A 19,514-nucleotide genomic window follows, 5' to 3' on the forward strand; every position below is an offset into this window, starting at 1 on the left:
TGATTTGGGAATAGGATTTCAGGTTTCTCGCAGGACATTAAACAGTAAGGGATGTAAAAATCTAGATATGAAAGCATAATTTACCTGTTATTTATTTGTGTTTGAACTGGAGAAGTCATGGATGGGACTACATCATCTTAGATGCTGTACAAACATTTGTCTGTCAAAAGTAGTTTGCAGTAGGAAATAAGGTACAAACCTTGTCTTATGTTGCTGAAATTTAGAGTAGAAGAAGGTTTTAGAATCAAGAGAAATCTTTATAAAGCAAATTTCATTATTGCTAAAAAGCTCTTCTATTTTATCCTCTAAGAAAGACAAAAACCCTTCCACACATTAAAATGACTTGAAATTTGAAAGATTTTAATTATTCTAGAAAGTAGGTTTTCTATTACTTTTACTAGTTTAAGTGCAAAAGATGTCATTTGTGCCTAAGCTAATATGCCTTTTACAGCTCTTAATCTTTAGAACAGTAAGGATAGTAAGTTTTCAATGTATTTTTGTTTGTTTGTAAAGTAGATATGTGTATGTAGGATACATAAATGTATGATTATCAGATTTTGAAGACTTTTTGATTAATCCTTCTATACATGCACATCTGTTAATTCCTTGATACAAGTATGTTAAGCCATTTTAAATATGCTTTTATAATTGGATCCTGAAAGGGCTTTTGCACAAAAATTACACAGCTCGTCTGTTGTCTGCTTCAGTCAACATCCCACTTTTCTACAATTACAGCTTGAATGTTGCATAAAGATTTGCCAGTTGCTGTTTTAGTGCTTTTATCCGTTGCAAATAGCGTTCAGATTTAATCTGATATAGGGATGTCCTCTGGTCAGGATGCTGCAAAGACAAGAACTACAGCACAATATAAACAAGGTACACAAAAGAAGACCTTGTGATATCTTAAGACAAACATCTGCTCCAGAAGAACTTAATCTGAGAAAGCAACCTTTCTGAGTTTTCAAAACTTAAATTAGTTTTTGCTTTTTATCTCAGCATTCCAAAATGTTGAGATAAAATCCCTTTTTTGCATAAACGGAAAGTTGGTTTTTTTAAATCAGAATGAAAACTTTGCATTCAACAGTGCTGACAATTAAAAAATGTTTGATGTTCATCCAAATAATAAATAGTACCTAGTGGAGTTAGTGAAACACAGGAAAGTGGAGTGGGTTCTGTGTGTATAACTTCCTGTAATTAAAATACGTTTGGAAAGGTTTGGTCACTCCCTGTAACATAATTTGGCTGTTGTCATGGCAAGAAATTATCTGTTCCAGTGAATGAAAACAGGACACTGTCTTCATTTCCCCTTTCTTGTAAATACTTTTCATTTCAGAACTATTCCACCTGTGTTTTCCAGATGGCAACCCTGGGTGGTTTTGATCTAAAAGCATAAATTAAGACAGGTTGTTTGTTTGTTTCTTTGTTTTGTATGTAATATTTGTTCAAGTAAAAAAAAAGTTAAGAATGTTGTTCACAAAAGATTGCATGAAATAAATACGCAATTTCCATAGCCCTTTTGCATGGAATACTTCTGAACTTGTTTTAGAATTTGCTATGCAGATTGATACATGAGCTGCTTGTAAATGTGGTTACCAAAAGCTCACAATTCACTACTAAGATAAGTATTTATCCTTTCCAGGAAGAATAATGCTATCGTTTGGTATTATTGTGCTCAGTGATAAAAACTACTGAGATTTTCCCTCTGAGGGAAAGTGAGCAGCTGTATTAAAAGAGAAGAACTATTGGAAAAGACAAAGAAAAGGCAAAGGACAAAGCGAAGGGATGGAGAGCTCCTTGGAGATTTTAAACATAGGTTTACTTTTAACAAAGGTTCACCAACATAAAGATCTTGAAAAATTACTGTTTTTGTCTTTTTTTTTCCTTGAAGTGTGGTGTTCCCTTTCAAGAGGAAGATGTGATTATCCTTAATGGTAATAAAGAAGATGTGGAAATATTGAAGAAAAGAATGGAGGATAGAAGACTTAAAAGTAAACTAGAAAAGGTAATCTTTTTATATTGTTTTTAAAAAAAAATGCAGTAGTTCCTGTCCGTAATGAAATCTTCTATTAGATCTCATAACTTTTTTTGCTAACTTTATACAGACTGCAGGATTTACTCAGTAACCTGCACTGTACTTTGGTGCTAGTTTTAAAAGTAAAACTCACTCACACAAGACTGTCCATATGCATATTCCACTGATAGTGTGTTTAAGTTCTATGCACCAAAACTTTCTTTTGACTAACAGGCAGTGCATGGTGCTCTGAAAATCAGAATTCAATGCTGAGGGTATAAAAGACAGTGTGCCAGTTATTCTTTAGGTTTTTCTTGAAAYGAACAACTAGTATTAGTTAACTGCAATAATGAGCAAGATCTTTTTCTTTATTTCATTTCTTTATTTCTATTTTATTATGATAGCAGGTTATTAGTTTCTGTTCTCCAAGTATCCTCTGCTGGCCACCGGCAGAAACAGGATGTTGGGGTATGTGGGTTCCTGGTCAGATTCTCAAAGAACTCTACTGGGAAATTTTTTCATGTTTTGTGGTTTTTGTAGTTCTGTGTAGTTACTGGCAATGCTAATTTCCAGCACACTGAAGTCTTTTTTTCTTTTTTTCTTTTTTTTCCAATCTAACCAGGCAAAATGCCACTGAAATTTAGTTTTTGATAAAGCAGTAGTACCTCAGCTCTGTGGTACTGTACTATCAAATGACAGTTCTGCACATGGGGCCTTTTCCAGCAGTGCTATTTTTTCTAAACTAGCATTGCTATTCTGGAAGATGACAATGCAAGCAAAAGCTGTAGCRTTGACTCAGTTCAGACTCAGTTCAGTTGGGTCTCAAGAGCATAAATCATCATCGTCTGAAACTTTCAGCAACTGAGACTGTAGACGGAGGTTGATCATCTCACCCCTGTTTCTGTAGCCGATTTTGTCTGCCTCTAAGATTAGATGTACAGCATTTTCCTAGATTCTTTAGAAACAAATACTTGCTAATTTACCAGCAAGTGTATGGGTCCTTTTTGTTGCTGGGTCCTTTTTCATCTGCACCGATACAGCTTCACTGGGCCTTGGCAATATGACAAAAGGATGGTTACCCAGAGAAATCCTGGTGTTCTGATTCCTCTCCGTTAACAGCCTCTGCACTTAGTGCCCTGTAACTTCTGGCCTAAGAATGGGAGGAAAATACTGTAAATTTTATGCTGTTTTTTCAGATGGTTCTCTCATTGTTCTTTTCAGTACTTGGTAATTGAATGTTTAAAAGGGCTTTAAAGATTATTTGAAGATAGAGTACTGCAGATCCCAGTAGATGAGTAATCAGCCCCAAAATCGTGGTCACTGCACTCCATTTTCGTTAGGAAGGTAGCCATCTCTGTAAATGAGGTACCTATGGCTTTGGCTGCAGTGGTCTGGAATAGGCTGAAAGCTGAAGCCATCCCCAACTCCTGCAAGATAGAGATGAAGTACCAAAGATTGCTGGGCGCTTCTGTGTCTTACTGTGACAGCACAGTTGCTTGTGATGGCAGACAAGAGGAAATTATGCTTTGGCCTTTGGATTCTGTCTGCCATTACTGGGGGGGAAAAAAACTTTTTTGTTTAGTGCAGACTTACATCACTGGCAGGTACATTTTTGCAAATCTCTTAGCAGACCTTGTGTATTTTGTCCTCAAGTTCTGGTGCCTTTTACAATACTGCCTTCCCTTGCTGCACCAAGTGATCTTTGTGCAACCAAAACCAGTCTTCACTACTGTTATTGGCATGATTTGTTCTGAGATCTATCAGCTCCAGCACCAGAGGGCAAGTGTCTTGTTTTGGTTCCGTTGACACTGCTGTTTAGACTTCTTCCTCGTCTTCACCTTTCAACTAGGGGAGCAGTCTAAGTGGACTTACTGCAGTTGGAGCCAGAAATGCAAATTCCTTTTCGTTATGACCATGAGACAAAGCATAAGGATGACACAGCTACCACTAGCATAAAAAATTATTCAAGCTCAAGTGTGTTAAATGTTCCATGTAATTAAATATATATAATATATACATACATATATATATGTCTGCAAACGCCTCATAACTTAGATCCTAGACACTAAAAGGTAACTTTTCTTAATAAACCTGTCCGTAATACTGAGAGGTTTTTCATATGCCCTTAACAACAGGAGAGCCAAGTCTGCTTTTAGAATAGTAACCCTCTACCACCACCTTCTGGCTAAGCTCTGCAGTAACATGGTATGGCATTTGTTTCCTCAAGGATTAGTCATGTTCTTGACAGCTTGGGTCATATAACATATTTAAGATATTTATTTTTATTGAATTTGTGCAGCCTTTTTGAAATATGTACACCATTCTGCATGTGTACTGAATCAGCTTTTGTGATAATAATGCCAGTGGCTGTTTTAATACATTTCATTTTTCAATGTGACATTTTATGTAATCCAGGGCAGTAATGGGATTCCTGTTGTTGCTGCTGCAGGTTTTTTTTTTATTATTATTATTTTGGGCACACATAAATGGACTTGGAAAGTCTGGTCTGCAGATGGTCTTAAAAAATCCATATTAACTATTCTGTGCACCTTTTCTTCCCAAGCAATCAAGCACAAATGGTCCAGTTACTGAATTATACCCAGGAGGGATATTCTGTTAACTAAATAAAATAAAGTGGGTATGAGATGCATGATTATTCTGAAATTTTTATTTTAAACTGTCTTTATTGATTACAGGTAACTGTGTCCTGTTTAATGTCTTATAGTTTAGTGTCCTGCCACATGGGTTCAGAATATCAGATTATCATAATGATAAAAATAGGTGTACAAACCAAAATACTGCATTCAGACAGCTTAATTTCAGCCTGTGCACTTGTCCGTGAGGTGCCTTCATGGTTTCCAAGATTATTATCTTTCCATATAGAAATAATTTCAAAAGTGTGGAGCAATATTATGGAAGGAACAGTTCCACTGCATAAAAAAATAAAAAGTAGCAAATGTATTTGATATACAATGCCAAAATTGGAGTTGTGTGTCTGTCTTTTCAGTATATTATTAGATTTCTGCTTGTATTGTTTCAGAAATCAAAGAAATGCAAGTCAGCAGAATCAGCTTCTCAGCAAGATACCAATGAAGGTAATGTCACAGCTACAAATGATATGTACCCTTCTGAGTCATTAAACAGATTCATGATTTCACTTATTTCTTCGTAGATTCTCCAGGTCCATCAAAGGTTAACAATGGAAAAGATTGTATCAATTCCACTTCTAAAGAAAAGAGGCAGATTATATTCACCAAAAGTTCAGGTTGGTGYTTATACTTCGATCTAACTGTGAAAAAGTTAACAAATGGTTCTGCTTTGAAAAATATTGTAGGAGAGATCCTTCTCTGGCTATTTTATACCAGAATTTTTGGAAGCTACCCTATCACTCCCCTTCTTTATGACCAAAATTGTGTTATGGTACCACAATTTGCATGAAGAACTTCTCAGGCTGGAACTTTACAAATGCATAGGTATGTTTTGTGTGTAATCTTTGTGCACATGAGCACGGGTGTGAGAACCCAGGAGGAGTTTTCTGTTTGATTCTTCCTTACTGACTTACGTAACCTCATTCTGAAACTGATTAAGGACCCTGAATTGGAACTTGGGAAGACCAACATTTAACAATTTTTTAAATTATTTGCTTTAGTCTCTCCCACTTAAAAAGAAAGTGAAAGACTGTTTGTCACTTTAACCACATTGCCATTCCTTGTGTATTCCTTCCCTTTTCCCTTTTCCCTTTTCCCTTTTCCCTTTTCCCTTTTCCCTTTTCCCTTTTCCCTAAGGAAAAGAATACAGCTTTAACTTTCTCTTAAAACAGACCTTTGCTTTAATATCTGCAAAACCTGCCAAATTGACTATGCTGAAAGTGTGCAAGGACTACTTTTTGTCACATTTTCCTTATTCTGCCCTCTTTGCCTGTGTCCCATCTGCTATCCTTTGTCCTATACTTTGATTAAATGCTCCGCAGAGTAGGGATGACCTTTTTGTTTTCCTTTCATAAAACACCTAAAAGAGGATCTTTACTCACGTTTATTATTTGCAAATGCTGCAGTATCAGAGATAGCTAATAAAATAATAGACACTTCTCAACACCTAGCATTTTCTTCCACTGTGAGACAAGGCAGACTGAAGTTTGTTTGTCATTCCAATATTGCTGTGCTTTAAGTTGGTGGGGAAAGAGATTCTTACTGGTACAGGTCAGGGGGTTGGTGTGTTTGTTTTATTGKCAAGGAGATAGTGTGAGGACAATTAGTAGTTGTTTCCCTTAAGTATAAGTGAGGATGGACAAAAAATCTTTTTTGGCAGTCCATTTCAATGAAGTGCATTAAAATGTCCCAAGCTAATGACTTTATTTTTAATCTGCCATTTTAGCTACTAATCTCCTATGTGTCACTGTTAGCAGTGGAATATAACTGCAGGATGTACTGATATATCTACAGCAGTCGCGCAGCTATGATTAAACTTGGCTGTCCTTTAGTCCAGTGATGGTGCCATCTCTTTAGGTAATAAGTATTATGTAATATGTATGTGTCTGCAATTCCTTCTGACACTTTCGTCCAGAGCAGTAAGAATGGGCACATTTTTAAGGTCAGTCAGAGTTTCATGGTGAAGTATTCGATTGTGTGTGTTACAACCACAGAAAAAGACTATATAATTTGTTTGAAGAGTCTAAGAATAGTTGAATGATGAGCTTCAGATAAACTGTCTGAGAAGCTGAGAGAATTTCCATTAGAAATGTCTTACCTGCCACCTACTGTCGGTGTTTATTAAGGATAGACTTTTAAAAAATATTTCATTCCAGATTATTATAATTGCTTATAGGTGCTTAGGAACATAGTAATTCTAGTAATGCTTGACATTTTTCTTTTCTAAGAGTGTTATGTGAAGGAAAAATATCACTTTTGAAATGTCAGGTCATTGGTTTATGTTTCTGACAGCAGTTGTATTGCCAAACTAGCAGGGGAACAGGAGGAGAGAAGGGAAATAGAGAAAAGTCCATGGAGTGAGGAGAAGATGGGCAGTGGAATGCCAGTAGCATAGGAATTAATTTGTGAACATGGCACCCTAAGGTTTCTGGACTTCCAGCATACATATTCTTTCTTTCTAATCCAGTGTTTGGTAATTCTTTCCAGACAGCTATTAGTGGCATTAAGAGCAGCATTCTCCAAAGATAAAAAGTTATGATCCATGACGATTTAAGATTATACATGTAATTCCCATGACTGCATGCACAAATCAGTTAAATGCATTTTCAGACAGGCCCCCTACTAGCTATTTCCATGCAGTTGTGCCTAAATTATACTAAATATATGGAGTTTCTGCTTTCTTTGCTCAAGAGACATAGTATGCACTTTTTAAAATACTGTCCTTGTACTTTGGAGAAGATTAAATAGTTGGTAAGAAGCAGGGTTTCTTATAGCAGTAGATAAAAACACCGAGAGAAATGGCATCAGAAACAGTGGGATGGGCATTTTCCTGTCCCAAATATAAAATGATGCAGACCATTGTTATTGCTTATAAATGACTTTGCAAAGAATAAAGGGAGTAGATAGATTCCCTGGGGATAGTATGTCACAAGTTTAGCTTTTGTCATTTGATAGCTAATTTTCAAACAATAGTTCAGGGTGGTGGAATACTTTCATGTTTCTTTCTTAAGACTAGAGTCGGAGCCATTTCTCACAGAGGAATAAATGTTGTCAGTACTGAATTACAGTGCAAGGAGTTTCCACAAGCAGGAAAGAATTACTCTCTCTCCAAGTTTTCTAAATGCATTTTGAGAATAAATTCCATAAGCTAGGAACATGTTTTCTTTTTAGTTCAATTATAAGATATGTTTGTGAGAGTCAGTCTTGAATAAATTTATATACTTCATTTCTATACACATTACTTTTTAGATACTTTGATTTATCAGTTTTAATTTAAATGCTTTTGTCAGTTGTGGGTTGTTACACATGCTTCATTTTGTTGCTTTTTCTCTAGCAGATAGTGGAAGTTCATCTGTACCAGGAAAAGTCAATAAAGGCTCTTCCAGTACCACGAAGAGATCCATTGCAGACAGTGAGGAGAAATCTGAGGCGTACAAATCTATTTTTACATCACACAGCTCAGCAAAACGCTCAAAGGAAGAGTGTTCCAATTGGATTACTCACACAGCATACTATTTCTGAAACAATGATGTGCCTGATTGTAACATTCATTACCGCTTTCCTTCCCTAAGGCTTTTTCTGTACAACTCTGATACAGAACATTTGTTGTAATCTGATGTTATCTGGAATTATTCAGTTTGCRAGTTGTTTATAAACCTGTGAATAGCTAATGAACTTGTGTTAGTTGCAACTTCTATTAAATAAGAAATAGATGACCAAAATCCATGTTCTATCGGCAGACGTCATTTTAAAATGAGGGATTATTTACACAAARTAGTTTTTTGTTGTTGTTGTTGTTTTTTATGGGTGGATGCCATCATTCTTAGTCGCACTAGACAGTGTCCTCAGTAGTGGGGAGAGAGRGTAGGAGGATCTGCCTAGTGTTCACTGTTATTGATATTTGCTGAAGCTGTAATTGCAGTTTTCATTGTAGTAGTCCAGAAGTCTAAACTTCTTGAAACTTTTTGATAGTAAGAAGAGCAATAATACTTTGTTTTACTAGCTATCTGAGCCCTCAATAGAATGAGTATACATTTCTTAAAGGTTCTGTAGGTATTTTCAAGTAATGTACGTTTTGATGGAGTATATGAAAGCATAGTCATCTTGAAAATATTTGTACAATATTCTTATTGWACATATTATTGTAGTCTGCTTTTAATAACAGGATATGTACTTGTAAATCATTATATATAAATATGGGCCTGTAATTGCATGGCTGTTTTTTCCCCCAAAAGCTTAGGGATTTTGTTGTTAGTGGTGTTTGTTTTAAAGTTTGAAGTATCAGGTCTAAGTTTCCCTTCTTTTGTTAGAAACTCATAATAGAGTGGAACAAAAGTGTGAGCTTCCTTCCTCTTCCGCTGAAACAGTGAGGTTCTGTGTATATCTCTGAGGAGGAATTTGCCATTCTGACCTGAATTCAGGCTTTTCAGCTTAAATGAAGAATATGAGCACTTGCACAGGGGGAGAAAATTATGTCTTGAAACAGAATAGAACGGCAGGCAGATCTGAACTGGCTTTTTAAGGAGAAAGGATTTGGCATAAGTATCACACAAGTCAGAAACCCATTGGCAGCTGATGGAGGGAACCCTTCAAGGCTGAAGTTAGTGTCTTTGAACACTTCTCTCCTTCTGCAGGCAACTGAAATGTGCTGCTTTCAGAACATCTGTAGTACACATTGTTTTATTTTCTGACAAAATTCTTAACAGCAAACAAATATTTGACTTAATTTCTTCTTACACAAAGATGCAAAGTATATTATGTTTTGCTATAGTATGAGTTTTGCTTCTATACTGACGCATATTATCCCTGCGACTGATTTAAATAAAATTTGCGGCTGTCATATAACCATAACACTTCATGTTAAGCTGAACAGATAAACAGATGTTCATTTTGCCAGTATTAGAACAGAATAACCTTGGAATTTGTCATCATGTATTATCATGGACTTTTGGGGGGCCTTTTTATTCTTAGAATTTTTCAAACACAGAAATACTTTTAAAGTGTTAGTGTTCCATTGCAGTGATTTTGTGGCTGAGTGATATTTGAATCCAATAATATCTGCATGACATGATCAGAGGGGAGGCTGGAAGCTTTTCACCTTCCTTTCTTCCTCTTTTTAAATTAAAATCTGCTTTTATAATTGTGGTTCAAACTAACTAGAATAGAAGCGCAAAAAAAGAGTCTTTTAAAACCACTACATGATGTTACATTGTTACTTTTTTGTGTGAAAATGATTAATTATCCTCATAATTTATTTTTAAAAGTGTCCCCCTTTACAGTTGGCARTAGTTAATTGGAAATTCAAATGTTGTGTTTATACCTGCGTAGGTGGTCTTCATGGTTCGAGTGTGTYGAATGAAACTGCTCAGATTTTATTATTATTTTGATAGGCATAATTAAAAACTGGCTCGTTTTAGAATTTATATGGTGGTAAGCATTTTTGTTTTCCAAAGATGCGAATGCATCTATACATCACATCAAATAGTTTGAGGTTTATTTGAGCTTCCAGGAAGCACTTAGCCACATTTTATATGCGTGTCTAGTAATCAGTTTTGTTCTCCCTGTCTTGTATTTCTTTTTTTCTTTGCTATTATCCTTTATTATTTGTTAGTTACAGATAGTGAAATTACTGCACTAAAAGATATACAGTGGCAGTCCCTTTATTTGCAATGTAATTCTGTTTTGACAATACATGTTAAATTCCTATTAGTATTTTGTAGGAGTGCATTTTTCTTTTATTTAGACCAGTTATAAATCTTAAGGGGAATTAACTTAATGCTTTTGACTTAGTTATTACTTTGCTAAAGAATATGAGAAAATATAATACACATTGTTGCTTCCTCTTCCTTGATAATATGTTAGGGAAAATCCAGTTTGCTCACATGGTAACAGGTTTTCCTGGTCATTGGGGCACTGTAGTGACTTTTTTTTTTCCTGACCTTCTCAGAGGACCTATTAAAATAAGTTCACGACTGTCATGATTTTGTTAGCAAACTGATTCTTCATATACACATAGCATTTTTATCTGGAATTGATAGTTTGTGCTATGCCACTTCGTTAGGAAAGCTTTTGTTTGGTAGTTCACCATCCTGACTTTGTGGATGGATTTCTTAAAATGTTTACAGTTTATAGAAGTGTTGTCAGTGACAGATGAGGTCTTCTCCTTCCTTTTACCAAAAACAGCTGTGAAGGAATGTGATATATTGTTGGCATGTGATGCAATTCATCGCCACAATTGGCTTTTGTTAGTGTAAAATAGAAGAGCAAAAAACTGACACTTCTGTTGTTGGCAGGCTGGGCTAGGCAGTTGAGACTGGAACGTTGACTTGGCAAGTTTTAATAGATTCAAGCAAATAGTTTGCTTGAGGTTGTTTGCTTTGTTGTGGTTTTCTTTTTGTGGGGGAGGGCAATTTAATTTTCTTTTAATGTAGGTGAATTTGAATGTTGGTGAAAGTTGAAGACTGCAGAAGTTTTAGAATCTGAAACCTTCTATATTTCTGAGATGCCACAGAAGGCTCTACAGCATTGCATCCATGTGTCTGTTTGGAGGAGTTCACAGAACAGTTAGTTCTGTTTCCATGAAGTTCAAGCCTTGGCCTCTCTTCTGAAGAGTTTAAAAAGGATCCAATTAATGTCAGTTGTATAATAGTGGGATTTTTTTGTGATGTGGAACCTGCCCACTGGGAACTGGACTGAAATTCAACAGCTTCCTTTGCATAGCCAATAATCAGATGCTGGTCATGAAACCTGGCCCAGATATGCACCAGTGAAAAGGGGTTGTAAAGCCATATACTTTGTTTTACAGTCCTGCAGATTATCTCTTTGCACACTTGCACGGCTTTCAGTACTTTCAATATTTGTACCTGTATTGTACCTGTAAAACTGAAAAATTGAGGGTGTCCATCCACTAAAACTCAGTGGACGTGAGCCTGGTACTGGTTGTCAGTACTATAGTTGTATTCCCTGATCACACCAAAACAGACGTGATATTTCCTGCAACCTCACAGCAGATCCTGAAAGCTCTTGCTTTCTCCTTGTCCCTCATGGTGATACACAACAGCATGTGGCCTGGTGAGGCTGCGTAGCCTCTGGCCTTGTGGAGCAGCTATGATGCACTGCTGCAGCTGATAAACCTGTGGTAGCCTGCTCCATGCGGTGACCTGGGAAGGTGCCTGGAGGTGCTGACACTSTGTGGCTTTTCCCTTCCTGGAGGACAGTGAACCTTGTACACCGAACACCTGCGAGTCCGGGAGCCCACAAAGGTGAGTTTGGGGTGGATTTTTCTCTTGGTTCCCACACACTGCAGTAAAGGTGACCTCTCTCCTTTACTGCCTAGTCCCTCCCAGTATCTCCATTCCTTGCACATCTCCTGACTCATTCCCAGTACCGTCAGCTCCTTCCTGAGCCTTTTAACTAGGAGCTGAGCTGCAGGTATGTGCTGATCGGCCAGCTGGCAGGTAGCTGCAGAGCTCAGGAAGCATCCTGTCCTTCTGTAATAGCATTGCTGTTGGAGGTCTCATCTCTAGCCATTTTTTTCCACAAAATCTCTAAAAAATGTTGCATCTTCAAGACTTCTACATCTCTGTGAATCTTAGTTGAAATTAGACTGGCTTGTAATGTTGCTGAGACCAGTGGGGGTGTAGCAGCCCTGTTTTTTTAGCATGCGAGAGTAAAATCCTCCAGAGAAGACGAAGCACTCCCAGCATCCAGGGGGAAGGCAGAGGTGAAGAGGAGGAACCAATCTCTGTTTTGGGGAGATTAGAATTCAGCAGCATCCTGCTCCTAAAACTCTGTAGTTAGTGAATAATAAACTTCAAGGGACACAATTCATTCTGTAAGGGTATTTTAGGTTTTATTTCCCACAGCTTCTTCAGCACTGATCATAGAATTAACTTTTCTCTAACGGGAATAAAGTTTGAGAGGCATAGAGTGGGAAAATACATCCGGTTTGCTAAAAAGGTTGGGAGATTTTATTGGAAATTCCCATCTCTTCTGCTTCAGTCTCCCACTTCACACCATGAGATCATCACATGCCTATCAAATTGACCAAAAACACTTAAAGTGTTTTTCCCTTTAAAAAATGATGTTTGTTAGATTAAAATATTTCTTATTAATGTCCTATTCTTAGCAAAACTGAACGAACACAATTGTCTTCAAGCGTCCTGTCTTGTCTTGCTTGCTTTGCAGCCTAGACGCCAGTTGCAGTTGGTATATTTTGCTCAAGATTCAGAACTGTGGTGACCCTGCCAAATAGTTTCTTACTTGCATTTAAAAATAAAAGGGCTGTTTATACATTACAATCCACAGAGGGTCTGAAATCAGTATGTCCGAAGATGAATACAAAGCATAGACAAAAAGTGTTTTGTTGGAAGGCTTCACAAATATGGAACTGATTACTACTAGACAGCGCCGATTTCCTTCTGTAAGATGGAACTGATATAATTCCTTCCTGACAGCTAGAAATTAGAATTAGGTTGGATTTTTGTCTGTTTTGGACTTGACCAACCTTCAAAATGAGCAAAAAGGATGGAGTCCTCATCCGTCTGCAGTTGATGGGAATTTTGTCCGTAAACCAGGTTTTTAATCTAAATACCCATCCGACTGCCCAGTTACTGTGGAGGTATGGCTAACTTCATAGCCGTGGTTTTGTCGAGCACTTAACTTCACGTGGATTAAAATCTCTTTTACAGGTCAGTGGCAGAATTCAATTTGTGAACTGACCACAGATTTTTTTTCAGGGAAGAACAGATTTCACCAGGACATTGCATAAAATGAAATTCTCTTTTAAAAGTTTGGCCCTAGCATTTCTGTTCAGCTCTTTATAGCAGATCCAGCATCTGTTCAACCTTTGTGTAATGTTTGTCAGCATCACCTCTCTAAGGGACTTTTCTCAAAAACTCTTGTTTAATTCAGTGAAATAAGTGCATGAGTTAGTGAAAAACAACCCCTTTCCATATTGAAGCATTTATCTATCAGACTTCACCACTACTTTTCTTTCATCCAATTTTTCCTCTTGTTCCCTCTCATTTGCCGCCTTTGTTTCTGCTGCTTATAGAAATCTGTCAGTACATTCCCTGACGATTACCAGGACAGCAGAGAGCACCGAATGATCAGGGTGACTGACGCTCTGGATTTGCAGTCCTGCTTGCTCTGTGCCGTTTTTGAGCTGATCTGCAGGGGCTGTGTCAGGCCGGCTTGCCCGACTGACCCTTCCTCGTCTTGCAGGCCACGTCCTGGATCTGGTGGCAGCGTGACTCAGGATGGACTCGGGAGCCTCAGCTTGCCAGCGGATGGATTGCTATTTTGCTACCTGTGGGGCAGTTTTTAAAGAGAGGAGCTGTATCCCCAGCGGAGATCATAAGGCACTCAAACTGTATGTTGCTTTTCCGTGTTGCTGTTAAGGATGTGTTTCCTTCTTCCTTCTGTGACCTTGCACAGATGGTTCAGTCTTTTGGTCCCTTCTCTCCCAAGTAGATACTTCCCCACTGTATGAGGATGTCTGAAGACTTAATCATAATGTTTGCTGGACACAAGATGACCATATTAGTGCACAGGATAATTTGTAAACAGAAGACGCGAGGAGGAATGTTTTTCCATGGGCTGTTGAAGGTTGACTTGACTCTGGAAAGAAATATGTTGTTAGATTAAGCCTAAAATAGAAACAGTTTAACAGTGCAAGTTTTCCTAATAATCATAAATGTCACATTTTTATGCCATGAGTTTCCTTTTTTTTTTTAAATTAAAAGTAATTCTGTGGAATCACTTAATATCCAGTTTGCAGTGATAAGTGGTTTTTGTCATTAGCTTTGAAAAGGCTGCAATGAACAGGATGGGTGTAGCTTTCTTCAACTTGCCTACAAAGCCAAAGAAATGCAAAGCAGCTTATTGCTCAATTATGCTGACTTTAGCAAACTCCGTAGGACAAATTAAAAAAAGAAAAAGAGAATATCTAGTCTCAACCTGGATATTTAATGGGTCCCAAAATGTGCTGAACTCTGTAGTCTGAATGGGCTCTTTAGTGTGGTGTCAAATAAGTTAAAAAGCAAGGGAGCTTTATAAAGCTTGCTTCATTGTTTAAACTTGTTTAACTCATGTTAAGGCTAATGTACATTTATTCAGACTGACAAAGTGCTGAATTTACACAACAGGGATAGTAATAATTAGGTCAGATACTTTTTAAATGGCAATGGGGGGGGTGGGAATACTTGAATCTTTTATGCTTATGAATGGAAATGATTATTAGCACTGACTGAGGCCAACCACAATACGCTCTTCTCACCCCCGCAACAGCTCCCCTTTTACATCCAGTTTTGCGAGTGCCATGTCCTAGCTCCCATCCCGCTGGTTCGAGCCCTGTAGTCTTGCATGAGCAGCAGCTGTCAGTCAGGCTTTGCTTTATACGTTACTTATGAGAACATGGTATTCCTAATATGATTACATGTAGTTTTAGTATGCCCGTAACTGTACTTTGAAGCTGGCCCTCCTATTCCCTGCTGGGATCTGATTGAGACCAATAAATTATACCAACAAAGATGAAAACCAAGTCATTAAAACTGCATTGTCTGCTCAAGCTTATAAAGTAGAACTCTAGTCTTTCATATTGTCTACCTGAATATATAAGAGCTAGGTAGTTTTATTGCTAATGTTTCCCTTAACATCTCTCACTCAGAGATGAGGATGAGGTGAGATGTCTGTATCTTGCACCTTTCTTGGAGATATTTGGTGTTGGTGATTCCTGAGACAATCCCGGATTAGTTAGTCTATGGAACTGATCCAGCACAGCAGGATTTGTTTCTCCAAGAACATTTTTTCTCTGCTTTCCTCATATTGAGCAAGCACTCTTGTTTAATTCAGCGAAACAGAATCTGCTTGCCTTTGAATTGCGGTCAGCAGCCTGCATGCTGGGCTGGTTGGTTCTCTTAACTTGTAGCCATTTGCTTCCCCATTGAGATCTGTGCTACTCATAGCTCATTTGGTTTGCATGTTTCCATTCTTTAAGGAATCATTAAACACTCTCAAGCATACTTGTTGGACTAGCTGCAGCRTCTGCAGCCAGCTGCAAAGAGCAAGGTCTATAGCCAGAACGATCTTAGCATTCCCGTGTTTAAAAAACACGTAAGAGAATTGGAATTTGACTGAATGGGTGAAATTTAGTCACACACACCAAGTACGTTTGATTTAGTATGCGAAAATGTGCACAAAGGTGTGCTCCCAGTGCGTGAAGTTTCCAAAGCAGTGACTGGGCAGAGGTGCATCTGTAATGTCTCCCTGGGTGGGAGATGTGATGCTGTAGCAGGCGTCTGCTTCAAACTGAGATATAACTTCCTGAGTCAAAAACTCTACTTTGGGTCACTAAACCGTATCTGCTCGTTAGGACTTTTTTCTCTTCGGCTTTGTGCCAAAATATTGTAGTGAATACATACGAGCTGCACTTGGTCACATTATCCATGTGGTGGCACCAAAAGTACAGCCCAGAGAAAGGCTGCGGTTGAAGCCGGTAACTGTTAAGTTACAGGAGAAGGAGAGACGCATGCAAAAATAGAGGGAACCCTTCCATAGTCGGGCAGCGAAGGGTCTGAGCAGAGCATCAGGACACACTCRAAGCGTGCGTTCGCGGAGCAGACGTGCGCTGCGCAATGGATGCTGCGTGTTCCCTGTTGAATGGCGACGATTTGTAAAGCAGGGACTGCGTTGTCCCTCTCCCTGCTGCTTTGCTCATCCCAGTGAGACATCTTCGCAGATCCAAAGCCGAACTTCTTCCCTTCTAAACCTTCTTGTTTGCTTTCTCTGCTGCCCAAAGTTTCTGAAACTCCCTAACTGTGCTGTAAGTCATCTCAATTTTTCAAGCTTAATAATTGGCTCTAGGTAATAATAGCATTGCTAAAACTTTCCCTTCTGTCACCTACAAAAACGTGAACTAATTTCCTGTAGCTCCATATAGTAATAAATAGACGTTGTTATAGCATTACATTGGGGTCCAGAATGCAGAAAGTGCCCCTGCATGCAAGCTGGGTAGCACAAAAGTTTGCTATGATGCCTGCCCTGAAGACTGATTACAGGATGAATCTGCTGTCTCTGTCGTTCTTTCCCTCTTTTTCAGTTGTTTTCATGTGTATGCTCTGTTGGTAAGCTCTTAACRTCAGGGAATGCGTCTCAATTATAAGGGAAGAAATAGCAGTAATAATAAAGAGATGGACTGCAAAAAGGGGGAAGACATCTCTGGTGGGAGAAGACAGTAGAGAAACAGTGCCTGTCTTTTAATAGGACGACTCAAGTGAAAACAGCAGGATTTATTTGATTGTTTGATACACTTATTTTTCAAAGCGAGTTGGTCAGAAAATAGCATATTTGTTCTACAGAAAGTTCCAGTGCTTCAGAACTTCTTTCTGTTCCAAATGAGAAAGAAAAGCACAAACTACTCCCTGAAGTAACGTTCTGTAAAATGCTGATTTGGAATAGTTGAGCTGGGTCCRTTGCTTGTGTCATTCCCACTATATTCAAATATTCTCTCTTGTAAAAATGAGCTACTGATGGAATTAACRTTTTAGTGTATCTCAAAGTTGAAATGAAATTAAATATTTTGTCCCCTCACCACCTAAAAACACTGTAAATAGCAGCRCATTCAGGATTTAAATCCTATTTTCTGCCACTTCTATTTCACTGAAAAGTTTTCAGCAACTCTCTTTGCAATGTTTAGTATTTCATGTTTGATTTAGAGAGATTCCCAAGTCAAGTTGCCTGTAGTTAGAATTTTAAAAACAAAAGAGGAAAAGAAAAACTCATCTTCTATTTTAGGGTCTTGCAGTACCAGAAATGCAAACATTGCAGAGTGAATATTTAACTAGTGCATGAGAATCTAAAAAAGTGTAAAGCAAATGCAATGCAACAAGTCTATTTGCCTTGTTCAACTACCGCAGCATTAAGACGTTAAAAATAGATTTACAGATTTCATAATGTGATTGCAACATTCGCACAGGTTGGGATTTTAATTTAACTTTGAACTGGATAGTGCAGATTGCACGGAGACCAGAATGGACTATATTCTAATGGGAGAATTTGCCTTATACAGAATTAACATATCAAAGGCATAGAATGACTTCTTGAGAAGATGGCACAATGCTTGCAAGGTTGGCCATCCTACTATAACTGTTGGCATCGGAGCAGGATTTCAGACCATTCCAGGCAGTAGGGCGTTAGGGAGGCGCTTGGTCTGTCTTTTTTCATGCTCCTTTGTGCTGAGCACATATGACACAGCTGGTCATGGTACAGCTTGGTACACTTTGCTCCTATCTTCCGTTGGCGTTAGAGGTCCGAACAGGCAGCCTTCTGGTGGGTGACCAGCTGCTCGGAGCAGTGCTGGCGGGTCAGTCGTTTCTAGCAGCGTGCCATCCTGGTGGAAGTCACATTGCCATTGAAAGCAGAACTGTAGTTTGGCCAGGACTACCTCTGTTCATGGCACTGTAGGTTAACTTGTGTTCTTTGAAGACATTTGAATCTGCAAGCAGTACTTTTTGTGAACTCTCTGGTATTCCAGTGCATGTTATTCAGCCTGTTTTGGAAATGGCATCGTCTGGGTTGCCTTGGCAGTAAAATAGGAATGTGTGTATATCTTAGAGCTGAAGAGCCCTTCCTGTGTTGGTTCTGCCCCAGTTCTCTGGAGTGCGCTCTGTGCGCCTTCCCCTGCGCTGAGGTGGTCCTGAGGCAATGCCACCGCTCCGGGTAGAGTTGGTGCCCCRTCAGATGCGGATCTTTACAGTTTCTGGTCAAATCTTGGGGAAGTTTGCAGAATTTGCTGTTAGGAGGAGAATCTGGGCCGTGTCTGTGAAGTACTCCAGCTCTCAGCGCTGGGTTACTGTTTGTGATTTTTTTTTTTTTTTTGAGGAAAAATATTCAAAAACTAAGACAAGGCAGTGTTTTATCACTATTGGCAGGGCCAGTGAGTAGATGTCATCCTCTTGTAGTTCTTCCCTAACAGCTGCCAGAGTGCTCTGACTCAGGTATAGTCAATAATGTTGGTTTGAATGCCCATCAGTCAATATTGCTAGGAAAGGAAGGGAGGGATGTAGTCAAAGAAATTGTCTGCATCACTAACAAGGATAGATAGTTGCAGTAAAGATTTTGGAAATACAGGCGAAGAGGAGAGTGGCAGAAAGGGTGCAGTGGTAGTCAGGTCCTTAACTGTGATGGCCTGGTATGGTGGAGCGTCAGCCCACAGTGCTGTTAGTTTTAGCTCTGCACGGGATACTGCTTCACTTTGGGATGCGCTCCTCATTACAACTGTGCCTGAAATGGACTTTTTTCTCACTGTGGAAAAATAAAAAAGTAAAATCCAGGCTATTCCCTTCACCCTTTCACTCCAGGATCAGAGTCTGCCACCATCTAGGCCTTGAAAGGCAGAACACAATTCAGACCTTCCTGCACATGCGAGTGTGCACCCTTGAAAGCGCTGTGTCCATTGCACAGTACTTTGCACCCCTGCACACATACGTCAGATAGGATTTCACCACATGCGTTAATTCCTTCTAAGAAAGCATGTTCTTTGGCCCAGTCCCTACCTATGTGTAGTCRTACGTCTCACTGTGAAAAACCCTCTCTGAGTCTCTAAGTATCTTGGCATCACGGACTTTTCTCTGCTTCCCGTGTTACTGCTGATGTATCCCRTCCCGTGGTTATCTAGACCTTCTGTGACCAAACAGGTCTATTCCTCACACGTGATGAGCGGCAACACCTGGTACCTCATGAAAAAATAGTCATGGGTCTTGTCAGAGGCCCTAATACAAATTAAGAAGCCCCATCATAGAAATTTGGAACTTTCTAGCTGTTTGCCTTCGTGGGTCCTGAGGAACAGCAACTCT

At 38.7% G+C, this 19,514-nt stretch overlaps 1 protein-coding gene across 2 annotated transcripts in view; it reads left to right on the forward strand.

Annotated features, from left to right (window-relative positions):
* RTF2 (replication termination factor 2) overlaps positions 1-10,322 on the forward strand; it is a 31,540-nt gene extending 21,218 nt beyond the window's left edge. The window contains exons 6-9 of one of the 2 annotated variants that reach the window (XM_026058599.1): positions 1,889-2,002; positions 5,052-5,106; positions 5,184-5,276; positions 7,994-10,322. In XM_026058599.1, the coding sequence (XP_025914384.1) occupies positions 1,889-2,002; positions 5,052-5,106; positions 5,184-5,276; positions 7,994-8,181 (450 nt within the window). In that variant the 3' untranslated portion in view covers positions 8,182-10,322. The remainder of the gene's footprint in view (positions 1-1,888; positions 2,003-5,051; positions 5,107-5,183; positions 5,277-7,993) is intronic. The other variant, XM_026058679.1, reaches the window with a different exon arrangement.
* The last annotated feature ends 9,192 nt before the right edge of the window (positions 10,323-19,514 follow it).

This window comes from Apteryx rowi, unplaced genomic scaffold (genome assembly GCF_003343035.1).
Source record: "Apteryx rowi isolate R43461 unplaced genomic scaffold, aptRow1 scaffold_0, whole genome shotgun sequence".
Classification (NCBI taxonomy): domain Eukaryota; kingdom Metazoa; phylum Chordata; class Aves; order Apterygiformes; family Apterygidae; genus Apteryx; species Apteryx rowi.